General features: G+C 32.0%; 1 protein-coding gene across 1 annotated transcript in view; it reads right to left on the reverse strand.

The window, feature by feature from the left end:
* TRDN (triadin) overlaps nt 1-20,430 on the reverse strand; it is a 398,565-nt gene that overhangs the window by 18,855 nt on the left and 359,280 nt on the right. The window contains 7 exon segments of the mRNA XM_030316258.1: nt 10,215-10,234; nt 13,068-13,131; nt 13,902-13,937; nt 14,309-14,347; nt 15,117-15,143; nt 16,875-16,895; nt 18,929-18,973. Of these exon segments, the coding sequence (XP_030172118.1) occupies nt 10,215-10,234; nt 13,068-13,131; nt 13,902-13,937; nt 14,309-14,347; nt 15,117-15,143; nt 16,875-16,895; nt 18,929-18,973 (252 nt within the window).

Raw genomic sequence — 20,430 nt, forward strand, 5'->3', positions numbered from 1 at the left:
CAGTTACTGCATGTTTATTTCTACCAGCAATCTATTTTGATTTGTGTAACGTTTCAAGAAATACTTGTAGGTAAACATCTGGGATCCTAAAGCATCGACACAAATGTAACTTTGCACGAATTTTTGTTTTCATTTTCACTCCTCCTATTTTATCTAATTCACTGCATCACTTTGACTCTGTAGAAATATCAAAAGCTTAAAATTATTTTCTCAACTGAGGTGATGAATCATGTGTAAGTGATTTGATGCAATATTACATTCTAAGAGTTAACATTTTTTTCAAGAACTCATAAGAATCTGCTGTAGTTCAAAGCAGCAGTTGATAGCCAGTTTATTTTAGTTTTTTGGTGTGAAAGCCTCCTTTATGCAGCTATTATTTTAAATGATCATGAGTTTTAAAGAAAACTAACTACTACACTGAGCAATATCCACAGAATTCTCGAGATTGACCTCCGGGGGTAATAAAGCATGCAGAGACAGTTCACATTTGGAATTTTGCACAGTGAAGCCAAGGGTGTTCAATAAATGTATGCAATCCTTTCTGAGTGTCTGTCCTGTCACTCTGAGGATAGGACACAGCTGTCTTGAGGGCCATGTCAGAACAACTTAACATCACCAATAAATGAATGAGGCCACATTGCTGGTACCCAAAGACTAATAATCGACAGTGACAAACATTTCACCAAATGTGCCTTATACACAGACTTGCTCTGAGGTCTAGCAGAATGAGTTATCAGAGAGAGTAAGCAGGGCAGCTGTCCCTATTTAGAAGGCTTCAACCAAGTTACTGCTCCATTCTTTTTCTCCTGAAACAAAATTTCCATAAGTATAATCACCCTTATTCTAAAAAGTGGCATTGTTTTAAATCCACCCAAAAACGAGTGAGATGTTTTTTCCCATTATGATTTTTTTCTTATTATGGTATCCATTTTGACACAAAAGCTTAATAAGCGAAACCTGTTCCTACCCAGGAAAAGTAACACATTATCATGCCATAATTATTACCATCATTGTCATCCTCATTCCCATGGATGCCAATCAATAAATACTTAATATACACCAATTATTATTTATGCACCTTCTATTTTATCTTATTTATCTCTACCCAGAATTTCTATGAGGTAATATTATTATTATTATTATCCACATTTTATTATCAGTTTTTTTAGTATTTATTTATTTTTGAGAGAGACAGAGCATGAGCAGGGGAGAGGCAGAGAGAGAGACACACAGAATCTGAAGCAGCCTCCAGGGTCTGAACTGTCAGAACAGAGCCCAGTGCGGGGCTTGAACTCACGACCTGAGCTGAAGTTGGATGTTTAACCAACTGAGCCACCCAGGCAGCCCTATTATTATACACATTTTAAAAATAAGACTACTAAGCACAGAGATGTTATGTAGATTTCCCAAGTTTACACAAATTTTAAAACAGTTTCCCTGTTATCAGCCACTACCCAATGATAACATCTGTATTTCTATCATGAATTTGGTGATAATTTGTTTTTAACAACAACTACATTGATGTCAATATTCATTAGCATTCCATTCCAGCAAGTGATCTCCAATAATATTCCATCCCAACAAGCGTCCCAAAACAAAACAAAACAAAACAAACAAGTGAGTCATTGTATAAAATGATGCTATTTAGGAAAAAAAACATATGTCCTAATATAAACTTTAACCTAAACACTATAAGAAAGCATGTTTTTCTTTTTCAAAGGCTTGTGCATATTTGTATTAACTAAGAATGGATTTTTTAAAGAAGATAAAATTTATATTTCTATGATTAACGATTGTATAAAGTTTTAATAATAAATTTTATACAATTGTCCAGAACTAGAACATCAGAGTTTCACTTTTTAATTTAAGCAAGTAAGGCATGAATCTTGTTAAAACAAGGTTTGGGGATAACATTAAAAAAACAACTCTTGGACTCTAATTCTGAGAACACGATAGGCAATATTCGCTACAAAATCATACTTTTTGTTGAAGTGCTGGGCTCAGAGGAGACAAAGGAAGCTTCCAGAATCTTCCCTTCTGTTGCAAGAGGAGAAAAAGAACACCTGCTGATCCACGAACGGTGAGGTCACCCGTGGACAAGTGCTTATAGTAAAACAAGAACTCAAAAACTAAGTGTGCAAGGAGCAAAGTAGGGGTGCATAGGCTGTGAGCCTTTGTTAAGCCAGAGATGGTGGGACAAAAATATAAGTGCCCCAGGTGATTTGGAGAAGATAGCAACAACACAGTATTTAAATCGCCTTCAAATCCCCTTGTAAAAACAGAGAGTGAAACCCATGGACAATATTTAAAACAAACTGAAATGAGCCCTAGAAATGTGGACTGAAACAGTCAGAAACCTACCAGGTATTAGCATCTGCGGAGAAGGAAGGAGAGGAAGGCAATAGGGAGTCTGAGAGACACCCCAAACAGGAAACCCCCAAACAGCCAATAGGCATTTTCTGAAAAGTGAGTAATGACAACTTGAGATCATCAGCTGAACTTGGGAAGGGCTTTGCCCAGTCCCAGAGCAGGTAAGCATAAAGGGTTCACCACGAAGTGTGAGTGCTGGTACCATCTGGTACCCTGTGACTCCTGGGGAACTTATGAGCCAGGGTTCACTTGCAGGACAGAATCCCACAAATGGTAAGACACTACTAGGGGTGGAATAAAAGTTGAGCAAGATAGGGACAATGGAGAGAAAGAAAGATAATTTTAGATAAAAGTGAGGGAAATAAAATAAAACTATGAGCTCATAATCAAAGTTCCAATCACAGAAAGAAAAAAGCCTTCATAAGGGAGAGCCTGAAGAAGCAACAAACAACACATTTACATCACAAGGTACTTCAGATATTCAAATTTTCAAACTTGAACTTTGATATATACATAAATCTTCTAAGAATTAAAATATGAATTCAAAAATAAGGACAAACAATAGATTATTAAAATAACCAGTAAGATTTGAAAAATAACTATTATAATAAAATATAAATTATATAAAATCTCACTGGATGGGTAAAATAACATATAGAACTGAAGAAATAATTAGTGAATGTATGTTAAGACTGATCAAATTACACTAAATACATCATGGAGAAATGAGGAGATGAAAAATTATAAAGAGATGTTGAAAGAAGAAAAATGTGCATACCTAACACATTAATAATGAGCACAAGGAAAAAATAGTAATATTTGAAGAAATAATGGCTATGAATTCTCCAAAGTGGTAAAGGAAAGAAAATGACTCCATGTGCCCTGGAAAAATTTCACAATAAAAAGAAGCTCTCACTCCATAAACTATAGTGAGTCTGCAGTGGATCAAGGGCAAAGAAAAAATATATAAGAAGACAGAGAGAAATGATAGGTCATATGGAAGGAATGACAATTCAACTGGTAACAGAATTCCTCTACCTTAGTGGAGGAAGAGAAAACAATACAGTGACATGATGTACTCAAAGTAATCAGAGTGCCTAACTGGTGACCTAGATCTTGTGCTTAGCAAAAGGCTTTCGACAATAAGGATGATTTAAAGACATTGTCACATAAATAAAACCTGAGAACACTTTCCACCAATAGGTCTTTGCTCAAGATGCTTCTAGAGAAGGAGATGCTAAAGAAGTATGATGTTGAAGGAAAAGTCAGAGATGTGAGAGAGATGGTAGCAACGTAACTGAGAAATCTGTAGGTGAAGATAGACACACGTTGAAAAATAATACTAATACAATTTGACATTCAGATTCTTTTAAAGGTTATAATTCAACTATTGAACAAAATTAGCATGTAAATCAGGTTTAGATGTGATGAAATTTAAATGTAGCATCCTTCTCTTGTTTGGAAGAGGGTGTTGGTTTTTTTTTGTTTTTTTTTTAACGTTTATTTATTTGTGAGAGAGAGAGAAAGAGACAGAGTGTGAGTGGGGGCGGGCCAGAGAGAGAGACACAAAATCGGAAGCAGGCTCCAGCCTCTGAGCTGTCAGCACAGAGCCCTAGGCAGGGGCTGGAACTCACAGACTGTGAGATCATAACCTGAGCCGAAGTCAGACGCTTAACCGACTGAGTCACTCAGGCGCCCTGGGGGACGGTGTTTTATAGTAATTTTATTCTTTAAATGTGCATAGTAAAATTTCAAGGGTCACGGCTGATGTAAGAGAAATAGAGTGTTGTCTTTCCAGATAGGTAGACATTAGAAAACAGAAAATAAAAATATATTTAAAGGGAAAAAACACTCAATTTTGTAATGGACAAGAAAAAATACGAAGAAGTGTTTAGAGAACATGAGAAATATAAAACAAGCAAGATGGTAAGAACTAGACCTAAAATATTAATAATCACAACTAATGTGAGAAGTTGAAATTCATCAGATTAAAAGTGAAGGCCATTGTACTGGATAAAGAAAGTAAATTTTAACTTTATGTTATTTACTAAGAGATATCTAAAACAAAATGTCATGAAAAGACATAAAATAAAATTTTTAATAAAAAATTCTGATAAAATACTAACCAAAAGAAAGCTGGAGTAATTGTAATAATATCAGATACACTTTACTTAAAAAAGGTCATTATATGGAATATAAAAGTTACTATGTAAAGATAAATGTTCAATTCACCAGAAAGATACATAAAGCTTGGATAAAATGTATAAAACAGCTCCTAACATAAAAATTGATAAAACTACAGGGATAAACTGAAAATTTTCCATCTTGGAGGAAGATTTTAATATAGTTTATCCAATTATTGATACTTCTATTATTCAAAAAATTAATGAAGATAAAGGGTAATTGAAAAACAATGAATCTTGACTCAATCAATATAGGATCATGCTTCCAACCATTAGAAAATGCACATTATTCTGGATGAAATATGGAATACCTACTAAAACAAATATATTTGTTTGTAAGATAAAGCTCAACGTATTTTAAAGAGAAGACCATTTTCTCTAACCACTATATAATTAAATTAGGCATTGGTTAAAAGAGGATGATCTTTACAATCCCCACAGGTTTGGAAATTGAAAAACAAGTTTTAAAATTTCCATGTAAAATGCTAGTTAAAGAATTTATGTCGATGGAATTAAGGTATACTTGCAACAGAACGATAATGAAAATATTGCATATAAAAGCTTGTGGGATGTTGCTGAAATAGCATTTAAACTCACTGCCTTATATGCTTATATTAGTAAAGGAGAAAGGTAGAGACTAATAAAATAAACATCCACATTAAGATATCTAAAAATAAACACAGAAAAATCTTAAATAAATTAGGAGTAAAGCAAATATTTAATGATAGTAGAATAGATTATGTGTATATTTACAAAGAAATATACTATACAGTAATAAAAATTAATAAACTATAACTATACAAAAACACTTATGAATCTGAGAACATACCATTAAGAGAAAATCTCAGAATACGTCCTATAGTTTCATATATATGAGAGACCAACAAGTGATAAAATTAGGAAAAAAATCAACTTAATTAGTCTTCGATGACATAAATAAATTGATTTAGACATGAATTAACCATTAGAAGACTTTTAGGTTGAATTCAATCATTTTATTCATTAATTTCATTATTTATAAAAGGCAACTATATATAATATCGTCATAAAGCAAAACATATTTTTCTTGTGTTTGAGAATTTATGAAAATTAGTTCTTTATGTCACTAGATATTAATTTTATAGTTCACAGACTTATTAATAGTTTGTCTCAAAAAGTGAAATATTCTTTCAAATGGGAATTACATACCTATTAGTAAATTCTGGATTTTTGAAATTCTTGAAAATTTTCAATGCAGGGACATATAATCAATACAAAATAGGCTACACTTTTATTATGATAAATGTTATACTTTAGTTATGTTTAATTAGAGTCTTTTAAAAGAAGTCTTTAACATAAGTTATATCAAATGTGTAAATCAAGAAAGGCTATAAGCTTTTACATCCTTGTTTAATTTTTAAGCACCTTGTGCTTAAATTTTAGATAAATGTCCAAAATGGCTTAATTCTGATATCTAAAATATTCACCAAACTGTAATATTGATGCAAATTACTCATTAATATATCATATTTACATAAAAAGAAAAAATGCAAAACGAAAAAATGAATATTTTAAAAGTTAGAAAGCTTTATAAAGCAAATCACAAATGTAAGCTATAAAGGAAGTGGCCTAAAACATGGAAATCCTGGCCAGTCTTGTTTGAAGTGTCTTTAAAAAGTAATTAACTTCTATAAAATATTTTATTAGTATGTCCTTAAAATTAAATTCATTATCTTTGATATCAAAATTAGATCTCAGAGGCTTTATGATGATCCTAAACTGGTCTATGCAGATAATTTTGTTGAGTTGCTGATGGGAAAATGCTCATGTTCAAAGAAAAATGTTATAGGAAAAGATGCTAAAGTTAAATTTCCACATCGAAGCATCTCAAGAAATGTTCTTACTGCATCACTTTTTTTAAAATACTAATTTTAAGGGGAAGCCAATCTCTCTTTACTCAAATGTTGTCTACCAGATAATAAAAACAAAATAACTATGGGCTTCTATAGAATCTTTGTCTTTGATATCCCCACACCCATTGTTATAAATATACTGTCAATGTCTCAGCTACATCAAGAGCCTTGCAATTCCACTAGGTGCTAGTCTTCCCTTGGCACTATTTGCCTTATGATAATGTATGTGTTCAGTCCTCTGTTTTATTTCATATTTTGCCTTTGGGAAACTTCCTGGGGAGTAATGTTTTTGGATGTACAGTTATTTATATTTTTCAGAAAAAAATTTTCTCAAAAGACTTAAAATAATATCAAATGGTTGGGCCATTTAAAATTCAAAACTGTGTTTATTTTGCTTTTAATTTTTAGGGTAATATGTCTTAAATATAATACAACTTAACATTCCTTGATGTCTTCTTCTGAATTCTATGGAAAGTAAATAATTCATTATATAATTGCCATATCTATAGAAAATATACAGAATGAAAATCAAATGGATATTTAGAATCAGAAAGCTACATCCTTACAAGAAATAAACCCACAAAAGCAAGCATGAGTTTAAACCATAATTGCCTATGAATCATGGAAATTTTGATTTTGCAATGTTACTTTCACTGATGTCATAGAGAGATATTTGTGTATTGCTGATTCTTATCAGCATCTTCTTTATGCCTATAATAAAACCCCAGATATTTGAGAATCCAGTCCACTGGGATGATCTCAAGCATCTCAAGCAGAGTGAACCAGAATTCAGGAAGAAATACCCCCTTCCGTATTACACTAATCCTTTTCCACACATTAGCAACCTTCCTTCCCAACCAAAAGACCCAGGAATGAAGGGCAGTCTCTGTGCTTCCAGTATCAAAGCAGAAAAGCCACCCAGAAGACAAGACATGCAGGCACCAGCGTGGAGTTAAGAGAATGTGCGTGCAAGTCTGGGCTCAAAGCAAAAGCTATTTGTGAACCTCCCTTATGAAAGACAAAGAAAAGACTGAAAGATAAATAAGAAGTCTGACCAAAAATAAATACACATGGACATAATGCTGAAAATGGGTTGAGAAAAAGAACAATGAATCTTCAGTTTAAATTATCTTCAGTATGTTTTATTAGATAAATACCTGAAGTTTTTGATGATTGCCTCCAAAAGAGCCTGATAAAAATATGTTCTAGAGAGAATATAATATTCATATGCATAGCAACCAATTTATTAAAATGTATCATCTCATGATGTCATTGGACATTTATCTCATATGATCCATAAGAAAAAGTAGACATTTTTTCATCACACTGTTTCAGTTACTATTCTTATTCTCATTTACTTATTTACACTTATTTCTTCCCAACAATTCCCTCCTTTTTACTCACTTATATAAAGTAAACCACAGTTTTCTGTGGCAGTAGGTCCAAAGTCCTTTGGCCTGCAGTATCTCTACCTCATATTTTAACCCTACGTGTCCTTACCTCCACTGCTTTCTGACACTAGCCCTTAACTTCAGCTAACTTGTGTTTTAAACGCCCTTATACCAAGTTTCTTGGTTGCTGACTTTGAGATATATATATATTATATATATATATATATATATATATATATATATAATATATATATATTGGTTTCTGCCCCTGGTTCCTGGTATAGAGTTTCTAAATCCCTTAGAATCTACTAGGTGATAGACTTGCCAATGAGGCAAATGCTTGGTGGGCTCCTGGATGGGGGCTGGTCACCAAAAATACCAAGCCACAATTAGAAGCCTGAAACTTTCAGCCCCACTCCCCATCCTCCAGGAAGGGGAAGGAGACTGGAGATGGAGTTTACGATCAATCATGCCTATGTATAAAGCCTCCATTAAAAATTCTCTCAAGTATGGGATTCAAGTATACGGTTCAAGTAAACCCATCTACATACAAGGAAAGTGGCTTACCCCAACTCCACAGGGGCAGAAGTTTCTGTGCTTGGGACCCTTTCAGACCTTGCCCTATGTATTTCTTCATCTGGCTGTTCATCTGTATCCTTTATCATATCCTTTATTATATAATAAACTAGTAAATGTAATTGTTTCTCTGAGTTCTGTTAGATGTTCTAGCAAATAATTGAATTCAAGGGAGGAAGTCATGAGAACCTCTGATTTGTAGCCATGTTGGATGGAAACTATGAATAACCTGGGGACCTACTACTTACCAACTGGCAACAGGAATGGGGAGGAGTCTTGTGAGACTAAGCCGTTAACCTATGGGGACTGTGCTAAACCCAGTTAGTGTCAGAAGTGACTGAAATTGTATGACACCAAGCTGGCATCACAGAGAATTTCTTGGTGTGGAAACAAAACAAAACAAAACAAAACCCCATATATCTAGTGTAGGAAGTGCCGGGAGCGTGGTACTTCTGTAAGAGTGCAGAAGAAACACAGGGGAAGTGAGTTTTTCCTTTGCATTTACTTCAGTCTTTTTCCAGTTATTCAAACCTAACTATTCTTCAAATTATGAATTTTGTAATCACTTCCTTCATGAAGTCTGCCCTGACTACCTTTGGGTATGAGGAAAGAGTGTGGAGTGGAATGGTTTCAGAGAGCTTTCTTGAGTATCAGCTGGAAGCTTTGCCCTTGCATCAGTGACACAATTCTGCACCCTTGTTATTCTTCTTTTTTTAAATCCCTGAAGTAAGTCCATGCGGAGTTCTATTATTCGCTGTCAAAGAGGTTCAAATGAGAGATGCGGCAAGTACCACATTTGATGATTGTCTTATACTGTCCTCAATACTCATGATGTAGTGTGTACAGCAGAAATGCTCAAGAAATATTAAGATCTGCTCTGTCCAATGTAGTTGCCACTAACCACATGGGGCTTTGGGGTACTGAATGTGACTAGTATGGACTGAAATGTGCTAAGTGTAAAACATAGACACATACCACAAGATTTCAAAAAACAGTGTAAACTATCAATGTGTTCTATACTGATACATAATGAAATAATATTTAAATAGATAAATATTTAAATAAACATTAAAATTATTTTAACATGTTTCTTTTTATCCTTTTAATGTATTTACCAGAAAATTTAAATTACTTGTGTTGTTCACATGAAATTGCACTAGACAGCATCAATTTAAAATGACTTTTTTAAAATCAGAAAACATGGGAGGGAAAATTCCTATTTCTCAGAATTTTTAGGAACTTACAGGAAAATTTAAAGTTGTATTGTATATATTTAGAATGCCTTTGGGTACCTAGAAATTGATATTTTAGAGAGTGTTTTCTGAGAACTTTGTCTGTTTATGATATATGAGCTTAGATCCATTCTTAGCTATGTTATTCTTCTCAGATATATAATTATATTTAAGTTAACAACCATTAGAAAATACCAGAAAATAAAACATTATTGCTCAATCATATGTACTCTACAGCAAATCTTTAGTGATTGAAAGTTGAAGGCAGAAACAGGATTATTTATTTCATTTTGCTTCAATCACTGAAAAAAATTAATGTATTTGAAGGCAAGTCGCTTAATCTTCAGGCTTGAGAACACGATCAATTATTTCTGTTACAAGTTATTTCAAATAACATAGTTTTTTAAATTTCAACATAACTAAGTTTAAAAGTTAAATTTCTGTCAGAGGGTTTAGTATGAAATGACTCAGTCTCTGAACACATTAAAAGTATAAATATTTTATGAGTTTCAGCTGGAAATTTATACTGCATGCCAAAGAGAATTTATCATCAATACAAGCAGTACTTACTTGATACTCTTGCAGGTTTTCTGCTAAAAAAAAAAAAAAAAAAAGGAAGAAAAAAAGTTTTGTTTAACTCAGATAAATGCAAAGAAATTATACATTGATGGACTACATGAAAGTATCTCACATCTTTTGACTTTTCTTATTGCTTAATGTAATGTAAGAATATAACTATTGCCTGAGAACATGGGTCTTTGAGTGTATTAATTGTTTTTATGTGAAATATAATAAAAGCTCTTAATTATTATAGATGTTACAACATGTTTACATTTAAACGCTTACTAAAATCAGCAGGATTCTTGTTAAATTAAGTGTTTGGTTCAACTTTAATTATAACTAAGTTGAATAAAATTACTTTGTATGATGCAATTAATGTAAATATTTGTTTAAAGTTTCCAAATTCCATAAAATGTATCATTAAGAATTATTTTCCTTTCAAAGGTAATAATGATGAATAACTAAACCTTAAAAAGCAACATGCAAAATCAGTTTTAATTTTTCATAACCATTTGTCTAGTTTCAATGAGAGACTATAATTCTTCAAAGTAGTATCTTTTTACATTAAAGTGTATGTATGTAGGACAAAAATATAAAGTGAGATGATTGTCCCAAATACCAAATACTGTAACAGATATTCTAACTTCTTGGAAAGAAAAAAAAGATTGGTAACATCTACATTGTACTAACGTAGTCTATTTTTTTTTTCTTAGTATAGTGGACACATAATCTTACAAGTTTCAGGTGTGTAACTTGCTGATTTGACAAGTTTATAATTATGCTGTGTTCATCACAAGTATAGCTACCATCCCAACATTAGTCTATTAAAGGGCCAGAGTTGAAAACATAAATTTTTAAAGGAATCTGCTTATATGATTTACTTTGAGACTTGCAGAGTTTTTAGTATAAACCTAGGGATTATAAATTTACAGAAGTGGTTAATGCCAATAGAAAGGTTTTTAGAAAATTTTTTTTCATTTGAGATACTTATGGTTTTAGTTATATTACAGCTGCATACCTCATGTATTCAAAACACAAATAATTTAGAGAAATACTTCAGTAAGGCTCACGTGTTATTATTTTTCCTTTAAAAATACTATCACTGACTAAAAGACAGGAACTTAAAAAGGAGTACAGTAAACATTTACTGAAATACAATGAATTTATCTGTTGGATGAAGGAATGAATAAGAATCAACAGGCTCCAGGTTAGTCTTGTGCTTTCATATATAATAATTTGTCCCTACTGTGTTTTCATAATATAAAGATCTTGGAAATGATGGACTCACACAGTGGGGTAACAAGGGAGTTACCACTCTCTGGAAACATTTTTCCTTTAGGGGTACATTTTTTCTTTGGGCTGCCCTGATTGTGCCCATACATTCTCCTGTATGTGCCACAGTGTGATAGGGTAGGGAAGTGGGATCGAATGGATTTAACCGTTAAGTCTTTGGCGTCATATTTACTTTGAGCCAAATCCTGTCTCTACCAGGTAAACACTCTGAGATGTTAGATGTTCCTTTATCACATTTACCTTGTCTTTAAATTGGGCATAATTGGGCCTATTCTAAGGATTAAATGAACTAATAGGATTAGTTAGGAGAGGATGTACCAATGGGTTTTTAAATAACATATCTTCTCATTCTTCTGGCTAATTATCCTTAAAAAATGCCAGGCAATATTTTAAAAGTTAAGAAAGTTGAGATATAAAATTTATGGCCCTTTATGCTTCTACAGATCTGGTTTGTTCTTAATCTAAATTTTACCATCTAGTATGACTGATAATATATGTCTAAATTACTAATGACTATATGTCTAAATTTTATGTGTAGCTAGTCCTTTCAGTACGTCATTTCAGGCGTACATAATACACTAAGCAGAAAGAAGGAACCAGTAAAAAACAGACTCATTTCCTCTCTCCACACACTAGAGATGTATATATTTGCTATGAATGAAAATAATTGTTCAGTTATGGCATGTTTACTTAGCACCTTAAAACTTAAAATATTTAAATACCATTACCTTTTGAGTTAATTAGATTTTTAATTTTATTTTATTTATTTTTATTTTTTTTAAATTCTTTTTTTTTAATGTTTATTTTGCGAGACGAGAGAGAGAGAGGAGAAAGACAGACACGAGTAGGGAGGCACAGAGAGAGAGGGAGACACAGGATATGATGCAGGCTCCAGGCTCTGAGCTGTCAGCACAGAGCCTGACGTGGGCTTAACTCCCCAGCCACGAGATCATGACCTGAGAGCCGATGTCGGACACCTCAACCAACTGAGCCACCAGGTAACCCGAGTAATTAGATTTTTAAAAATTATATCACTCAGATTGCATAATTCAGTTATAACATCCATTTGTAGTTTTTTGATGATCAAATCACCAAAACGTGTCGTTCTTATTTTAGCTAAAAGACATCTCCCTTCCATGTGCATACTGGCATTTTCCCTCCACCATCCACTTCTTGAATTAATTTAAAGGGCCAAGTTTAGGTAATAAAAAGGTATTTATAATTTTGGCTGTATTTATGTAATACATAAAATAATTCTTACTCTATCTATTTTTACCACTATATCATTTTTGACCTTATGCATGTTACTAAAGTCTTTTGTAATAGAGAAATTTATCTTCTGGTATGTACTAGAATATTCTATTGAATGTTTATGTTGTTAATAGTTTTGATTTCTTTACGTTGGCTAGTTTTACACTGAAATGTAAACTCCCTGCTAAATTTCCCACCTCTCCACTTCTGCTACTAGCAGAAGTGTATAGCTGCTAGACTTCTTTGCTTTAAAATTTTAGTGTTAAGTGCAAACATAATTTAGGCACCTCCATACTAACTTAGCAATTGAATATTTACAAAGTTGATTCAAGGTTACCTTTTGTCACATTGTGTGATTGAAGACTTTCTTTTCTTGTTGAGACTGTTGATAAGGAAAATGTAAATTAAACTACGAATTTTTAAAGGGAATTTTCATAAAAATTTTGGCTCACTTCAACCAAGCTTTGGGAAAACGGGAATATTTAAATGTTGTAAATATTTTCTCAGGATGATTTAAAAATTTTTTCTCTTCTAACATCTAACAAAAATAAACGTCACCAGTAGAGATTGTTTTGTTTGCATAAACAGGGATATAACATGATTGCACTGATTACAGTATTTAAACTAACTAGAATCTGTGAACAATTGGTCATCCTGAGTAACTGAAATTGAGGATAAACTAAAAAACAAAAGAAAACATCTGTCTTCCTTCATAATTAACAATGTTTTCTATATGTCTAAGAATGCTTTCTTCTTGATCCAATAGAATATTTCTCTGGTAATTAAGGTCTTTGCAAGTTTTTTCAGATACCTGCATTGAAAATCAGTGATTATCATATTATCTTTTATCGTTTACAAATAAATACACCCAATGTTAAGAAAAATAGCAACTTTGTGATGCAGCTTCTAGACTTGTTGCTCACCGATGGTGCAACACATATTTGTTGGGACTGGCCTGCCATCCACTGTTCCTTTGCCATGGCCGTTACCACATATCCACTGATTATTTTCCACATTTCTTTTTTAAATGACCTTAGCTCTCATCATGTACACAAATAAAAGTTTTATTTTAAAGTGATATAAATAATCCTCAACTCAAATATTTTTGCTTCAGGGCTTTGCATTTCACTTTTCAATCTTTTAAAAAATTACCTTTTTCTTCTTTAAGATGTTTCATTTCTGTTTTTTCTGTAGAAAAAAATGAAGGTAATTTTGAATCATATATCACATTTATTCATAGGTCTTCCTAAGGTTTGGAATTAAATTTTGTGTAGTTAATATTCACACTTCAGGTATTATATGAAAAGAATTCTATGGTATTAATTTAGAAATAGCATAACCTAAATTTCTCTCTTTTTGCATATGTAATAATAAGTGATATCTACACCTCTTGCATGGAAAATCCTATAGTGAATTGTAATTCTGATATATGCTTTAAAATCGCTGCCCACATTTTCATGAATTGCTTTTAAGTGGCATAATTTATATAATTCTGTGTTTTTTTATTTCTGTGCTTTTATTGTTAATTTGGTGCATATGTCTTTAAATGTCATCTTTACCTTTACTTTCTTTTTCAGGTTTTTCAATTTTCTTCTTCCCTAGGAGGGAAAATATAATAACAAGAAATTATCAGTTTAAAAAACATGAGTTTCTTACTCAATCTTGAAGTAAACAGTTGGAGATAGGACTTAATCCCATAAGTGTAGGGGGTTAGGGCTCTGCTTTTGCAAGATGTGAAGGAAGAGGGTACCTCCCATGCGTGAGAACATAGGTATTTTTGTTATGCTTATTTAGCTTGTATTCAGTCACCTGTCTGGCAGAGCCCCTTCCCTTTTTCTTTTTGTCTTTTTTTTTAATGTACTTTGAAGTAGAGTTAAAGCAAGCCATTCATTTATTAAATGTTAACTAGTAACAACAGGAAAAAACATCTGAATTTTCAACTGTTTTCTTAAGGAAATGAGTATTTGACTGGTGCTATGGGTGCTCAATAAATAAAACAATGGATTAAAAACAATGAGAGTCACAAATTATCTCCAAACCAAAAGTGGACACAGGCTTTTCAAAACACTTTTGGTTGATTGATGATTTTCTTCAACTATATTTATCAGACAAGAGTGAGAAGAAAATCAATATGTAATGAGTGACAAGTAATTATGTAGTGGGAATGGTGCATATGTTTCTTATTTAATACTTAACTGTTGTAAGCCTTTTGGGAAGTCATTTTGCCTGTTTTATAGGTGAGGAAACCAGGAAGCTGAACTGGGTAAGGGATTTTCCTAAATGTTACACAGCTAGATAAAGATAAATTTACATACAGATCTGTTTCAACTGATCTATGTTACCTCCTTTGGGAAAGTAAATATTTACCTGATTCTATGATTTCTGATGTTTCTTCTTTAGAAAAAAAGAAGAATATATAGAAAAAGAAAGGAAAGAATAATTTTGTATTTCAGTAGCATACAACTGAGCTTTACCTCCAGGTATATCCTATTAAATTCCACCGGTAATGACAATAAACACATATACTTAAAATGGCAAAGAAACACACTGGTAACTAATATCTCTGAAAACTGTAACTAGAAATCTATTTTGAAATTAGAACTACTCTACAGACCAATCTAAAACAGTCTAATTCTATATAGTAGAATGAATCAGTTTGAAGTCCTTTGCTTAGTTTTCTTAATTACAAATTATACAGCTCTGTTTCACAAACTTTTAACTTGATCTTCATACATACATGCATGCATTTATTCATTGAATGTTTATAAAGCCACTACACATATAAGAAGTTATACTAAATGTAATAGGTGGGGTCGTGGGATGAGACTGAAAAACATCTCAGAAATAAATTCAGCTCATGGTGACTATTGTCAGAGTAGTGAGACAAGAAATAAAATGCTACTTGTCTTTATGATAATATAGAACCAGCCTTTCTTTTCGTTCTTTCAGCTATTTCATAGACCAATAATATTTTAAAATATAACATGGCAGGTTTTTAAAATGTATTTTTCCTCACAATTCATTTAAAGTGATAACATTTTCTATAAACCTGATACATTTAATTTTGTCTTCCATAACTTTTCTGGAAGCTATATTAAAAATTCAAGAAAAATTGATTAACATATTTTATAATAATGAAGATGAAAGATGAATAATGAGTCATAAACAAAACAGTATTTACAAGGGATTATGGTGATATATTAGCATTCTAGTTTTGACTTTCAACTGTTAGATTTTACAATACTCTTTATATCCATAGAAATAATAAAAACTAGATGTGCTAAAGATTTTCTCCAACTCAAAGGCAACATTTAATATTTTAACATAAAATTCATTTATAAGAAAATTGTTGCTGCATTTGTAAGGAATCTGTCATGATACTTTTAAGGAACCAAGCTATTCCTTGGCATTTCAAAACTTTAGATATAGCTGCTAGATTGAAATGCACAGATTTTTACTCCAGGTTAAAGTCTGGGTCATAATTTAATACATAATAATTTCATTTTTATGAAATTACACAAAACATAAATTTTCAAAACTGTATTAACTGTTATATTCGTATTATTTCTTGGAATGTCAAAATAAAACAGTGATTCTGAAACTAAAAACAATTCACCTTCAGGCTTTCAAAAAGTAAGATAATAAAACGCTCATGTGCTTAAAATTAAATAATTGGAGACAGGTATTATGTGTTCTAAATTTTCCGAACTCAGAAGCAACTATTAGAGAGATCTCCATACTGTGTTTACTCAATACATCCTCACAAACAAAAGGAAGTACATAAAAGAGAGCCAACCACTATTTTCCACACAGGCATTATTATGGTAAATGTATTAATTACACAGGCATGACAACAGAAAACATTGTAGGCATTCTCTCACATATCCTGGTATAGTGTGCTAATAGGTGCCCAATAAAGACATGTTCAAGGATAAGTGAACACAACATACACATTATTCTTTGTCAATCAGAATCTTTGTCAATCACCAGATTTACATAGGTGATCGCATAATGACTATCGCCTTAAAAAACATACCATCCTTTCTCTGCTGCATATAAACTCCAAGGGTTATAAAATTAAAATAATTAAATAGCAAATTTTTAATTTTAACATTCTACACTTACTTGTAGTTGGTTTGGGTTTGTCTAAAAAGTAAAGAAGAAAAGAAAACCAGTGGTCAATTTCCACCCATAGGTAAAATATCAGTCATTTATATTCTTATTTCTGTCTGAGTTAAAATAGGAATAGGCTAAACTTATATTAAAATAAGCAATAGAAAATGCCTTTTGAGGAATTTTAAAGTTATATTCCTAATGAATTCTCTGTAGAAGAGATTGTACAGCTTTCAAATACAGAATCCTCTTGGTCTCTCTTTATCCCTATAAAACCTCATGTTTGATTTGATGCAATATGAATGCTCACAAAAATTTGAATGCCTTACTATTTCTAAATAGCATAAAATGCACATTACACCATCATCTTTGCAGAATACATGTTAACTTTAATTCATATTAACTATCTAAGTCCCCCAATACAGCATTTTAAATGAAGAAACTGATTTTATAAAATCTCAGGGGGAATAAATGAGTGATAGATGAAAACCACAAAACTATACCATCCAAATACATGACCTCTTTCTCCAGTATTCCTTGTCTTCTGAAACTGTTAACTAAAAACATTACGCAGTCATACACCTAAAGATAGATTTATTTATAAAAAGTTTACAGCATGTGGTCATGACTGTGAACAATTCAAATCACTCAAAATTGGGTCAACTAATTCTAATTCATTAACTGTGGGAATATAAATTGATACAACTTATATCAGAGAACAATTAGAATTATCTATAAAAATTACATTGTATATACCATTTCACTAAAACACTTTAAGAAATTTTACTCCAAAGGTAAAGTAACAAAACTAGACTGGTAGATATATAGATATAGATATAGATATAGATATAGATATAGATATAGATATAGATATTATTTTGTATCATTATAGAAATCTTGTTAGACAACCTAAACATACCAAACAGAGATTAGTTAACTATACAACTATCTAATAGAATACTATTATTTTCAAAATACATTCAAATTTTCAAATTTGAAATGTAAAATTCATTTCAAATTTAAAATTTCAAAATTTGAATTAATTTTTACATTTCAAATTCAACTTTTCAAAACATTCTTAAATAGAAAAATCTGGGACATGGTAACTTATAGAGTATCATAATTTGTGTAAAAATAAAAGTGGGGATATATATTTATTTTATATAAGCATGTATGTATATGTATATTAGTGTATATGCTATGTATGTATGTTGCTAGAAGAAGACAATAAGAAATAACAGTCATTACCTATTGGATATTTTGGAATAGGAACTGGTAGAATAAGGAAAAAGAGAGGAGAAGGAGGTATATTTTCACAATTAGTCTCCTATAGTGTATGCCTTCGTGTTTGAACCATGCCAACTATTATAGTTTTAAAATTTGAGTAGTATCTTTTTAAATATAAGCTAGCAATTATATTTTATATTTAAGAAAATATATCAAGCTGAAATTCATGATTAGTTTTCAGTAAAATGTAATTTGTGCCATTTGGCAAGTTATTTTACAATACTATCAGCAGTGAATTGACTTAATCAGTATGACACATGACATTGATATTGACAACAGTGAAAGGTGCTTGTGAATCATGAAATCAAATACTATTTTGTTAATAGTGCTGTATTATAACCATAAGAAACTCTTAACTATAGAGAACAAGCTGAGGGCTACTGGAGGGGAGGTGGACAGGGAGTGGACTAAATGAGTGATGGGTATTAAGGAGGGCATTTCTTGGGATGAGCATTGGATGTTATATGTAAGTGATGAATCACCAAATTCTAATCCTGCAACCAATATTATGCTATATGTTACATAACTAGAATTTAAAAAAAAACATGAAACCAAATATACTGCTGTATTATAACCAGTATGTTTGGCAATCCTATACATACTGGTTATAATACTCAGCAAAATGTATGATTGCCAGCTTATCTATATCAGATAAACTAGATTTTGCTGCAAAACCACAAGACCTAAAATTACCAGGACAAAATGAAAAACAGTTGTAGGCTTTGTTTTAATTTTTGAATTTAATACAAAGAGGCAATTAAGACAGAATGTAAAAACACCTGTTTTTATAGATGGAGATTCTTTTTCTTGATGTTCAGCTTTTTCTAGAAAAAGAAATTAAAAATTAATTGGCAATCTGTGGATTGTTTGTGTAGCAAGCATTTCTTATTTATGTGTTTACAAGTGGTCCTCAGTTTATATGGGAAGCATGCCCTCAAAGTCATTTGCACGCTGGAACTCAGAAAGCATATTGTCATAGAAACGCATTATAAACACAGTCAGGTTCATTCTCAGGGCAACCTGTTAGATACAAAGGTACTAGCCCTCTTGAGGCCACGTGGTATAGGAAGAAGAGGCTAGACTACGACAAAAGGAGAATAAAAGAGGATTTTTCTTTCTCTGCTAAAGGTAGAGTCATTCCTTAGGGATACTTTAAAGCAGATGACATTTCTCTTTGGCATTTTACAAGCTCCCCTTTGTACCTCTCTGACTCCTTCTAGTTCCTTTCTTGCCAGATCAGAAGTAATTTGTGCTGGACATTATTTTATTGTTGAAAATTGAACCTAGACCCACCCTATGCCAGAAAGTACCACATTTTGTATTTTTGTTTTCCTGGACCTCTTTCTCTTTCCAGGTCCAGTTAGAACTCTCACAGATGAATCTGTTAATTCGAGGACATGACAAATGGAATCAAATGTGTAATTGGTATCTCTCTTAGTCCCATGAAAAATATTTGAAATTAAAAAAAATAGATCTCTCTCCTTCATCAAAAGTGGAATTTCAAATGAAGCCATTATGGGTAGGATACATTGAATGGAGTTGAGGATATTTGGATCATTGCCAAGTGTTAGTTCTTTCTAATCACCCTGGGTTAGTCCTCCTGAGCTGTTACTGATGTTTATCTGTCTTTTTCTTCACTCACTCCTGAATTTGGAGATTCTAAAAGTACTACTATGTTTCCCCAACGTCATGCACCAGCAGTGAAGTATGTGGGAAGATGCAGAACCTATGTTGTCATAAGACTAAACTGGATATTTGTAAATTAGAGATTGATAGCATTTAAGAATACACTTTCATGAACTTAATTTGCATAAATGTTAATATTAAATAAGCATGCAAAATAAAATAAAATTGAAAAGCTGATATTCAACTTCTTAAACTGTCATAATAAAGGCAACTACAAAAGTATAATGGATTACAGTAATAATAATCATATAAAAATGCATATTCAAAACATATGCAACAGGTTCCAGGATGTGAATATGTTCTATTAGGCTACACATATTTGCATATTATCTCCTGAAACCACCCATATGGTCTCCTAATTGATCTCACCCAATTCATCTCGAGATGGGGTCAATCCTTTTTTTGATATAGGATCCGGAGCATATTTGAGCAACAGCCAATCATGCTTTCATTGAAGTTGTTTCATATACATGACATTCAAGGACCCAGATCAAAACTTGGAGACAATTTTGGACTTATTTACTATCTATGTGACAAGGAGCCTATTGCCCTTCTGAGCCTAATAGTCACCTATTAAACTCTCTGTCACTGTAAT

Source organism: Lynx canadensis, chromosome B2, assembly GCF_007474595.2.
Source record: "Lynx canadensis isolate LIC74 chromosome B2, mLynCan4.pri.v2, whole genome shotgun sequence".
In the NCBI taxonomy this organism is placed as follows: domain Eukaryota; kingdom Metazoa; phylum Chordata; class Mammalia; order Carnivora; family Felidae; genus Lynx; species Lynx canadensis.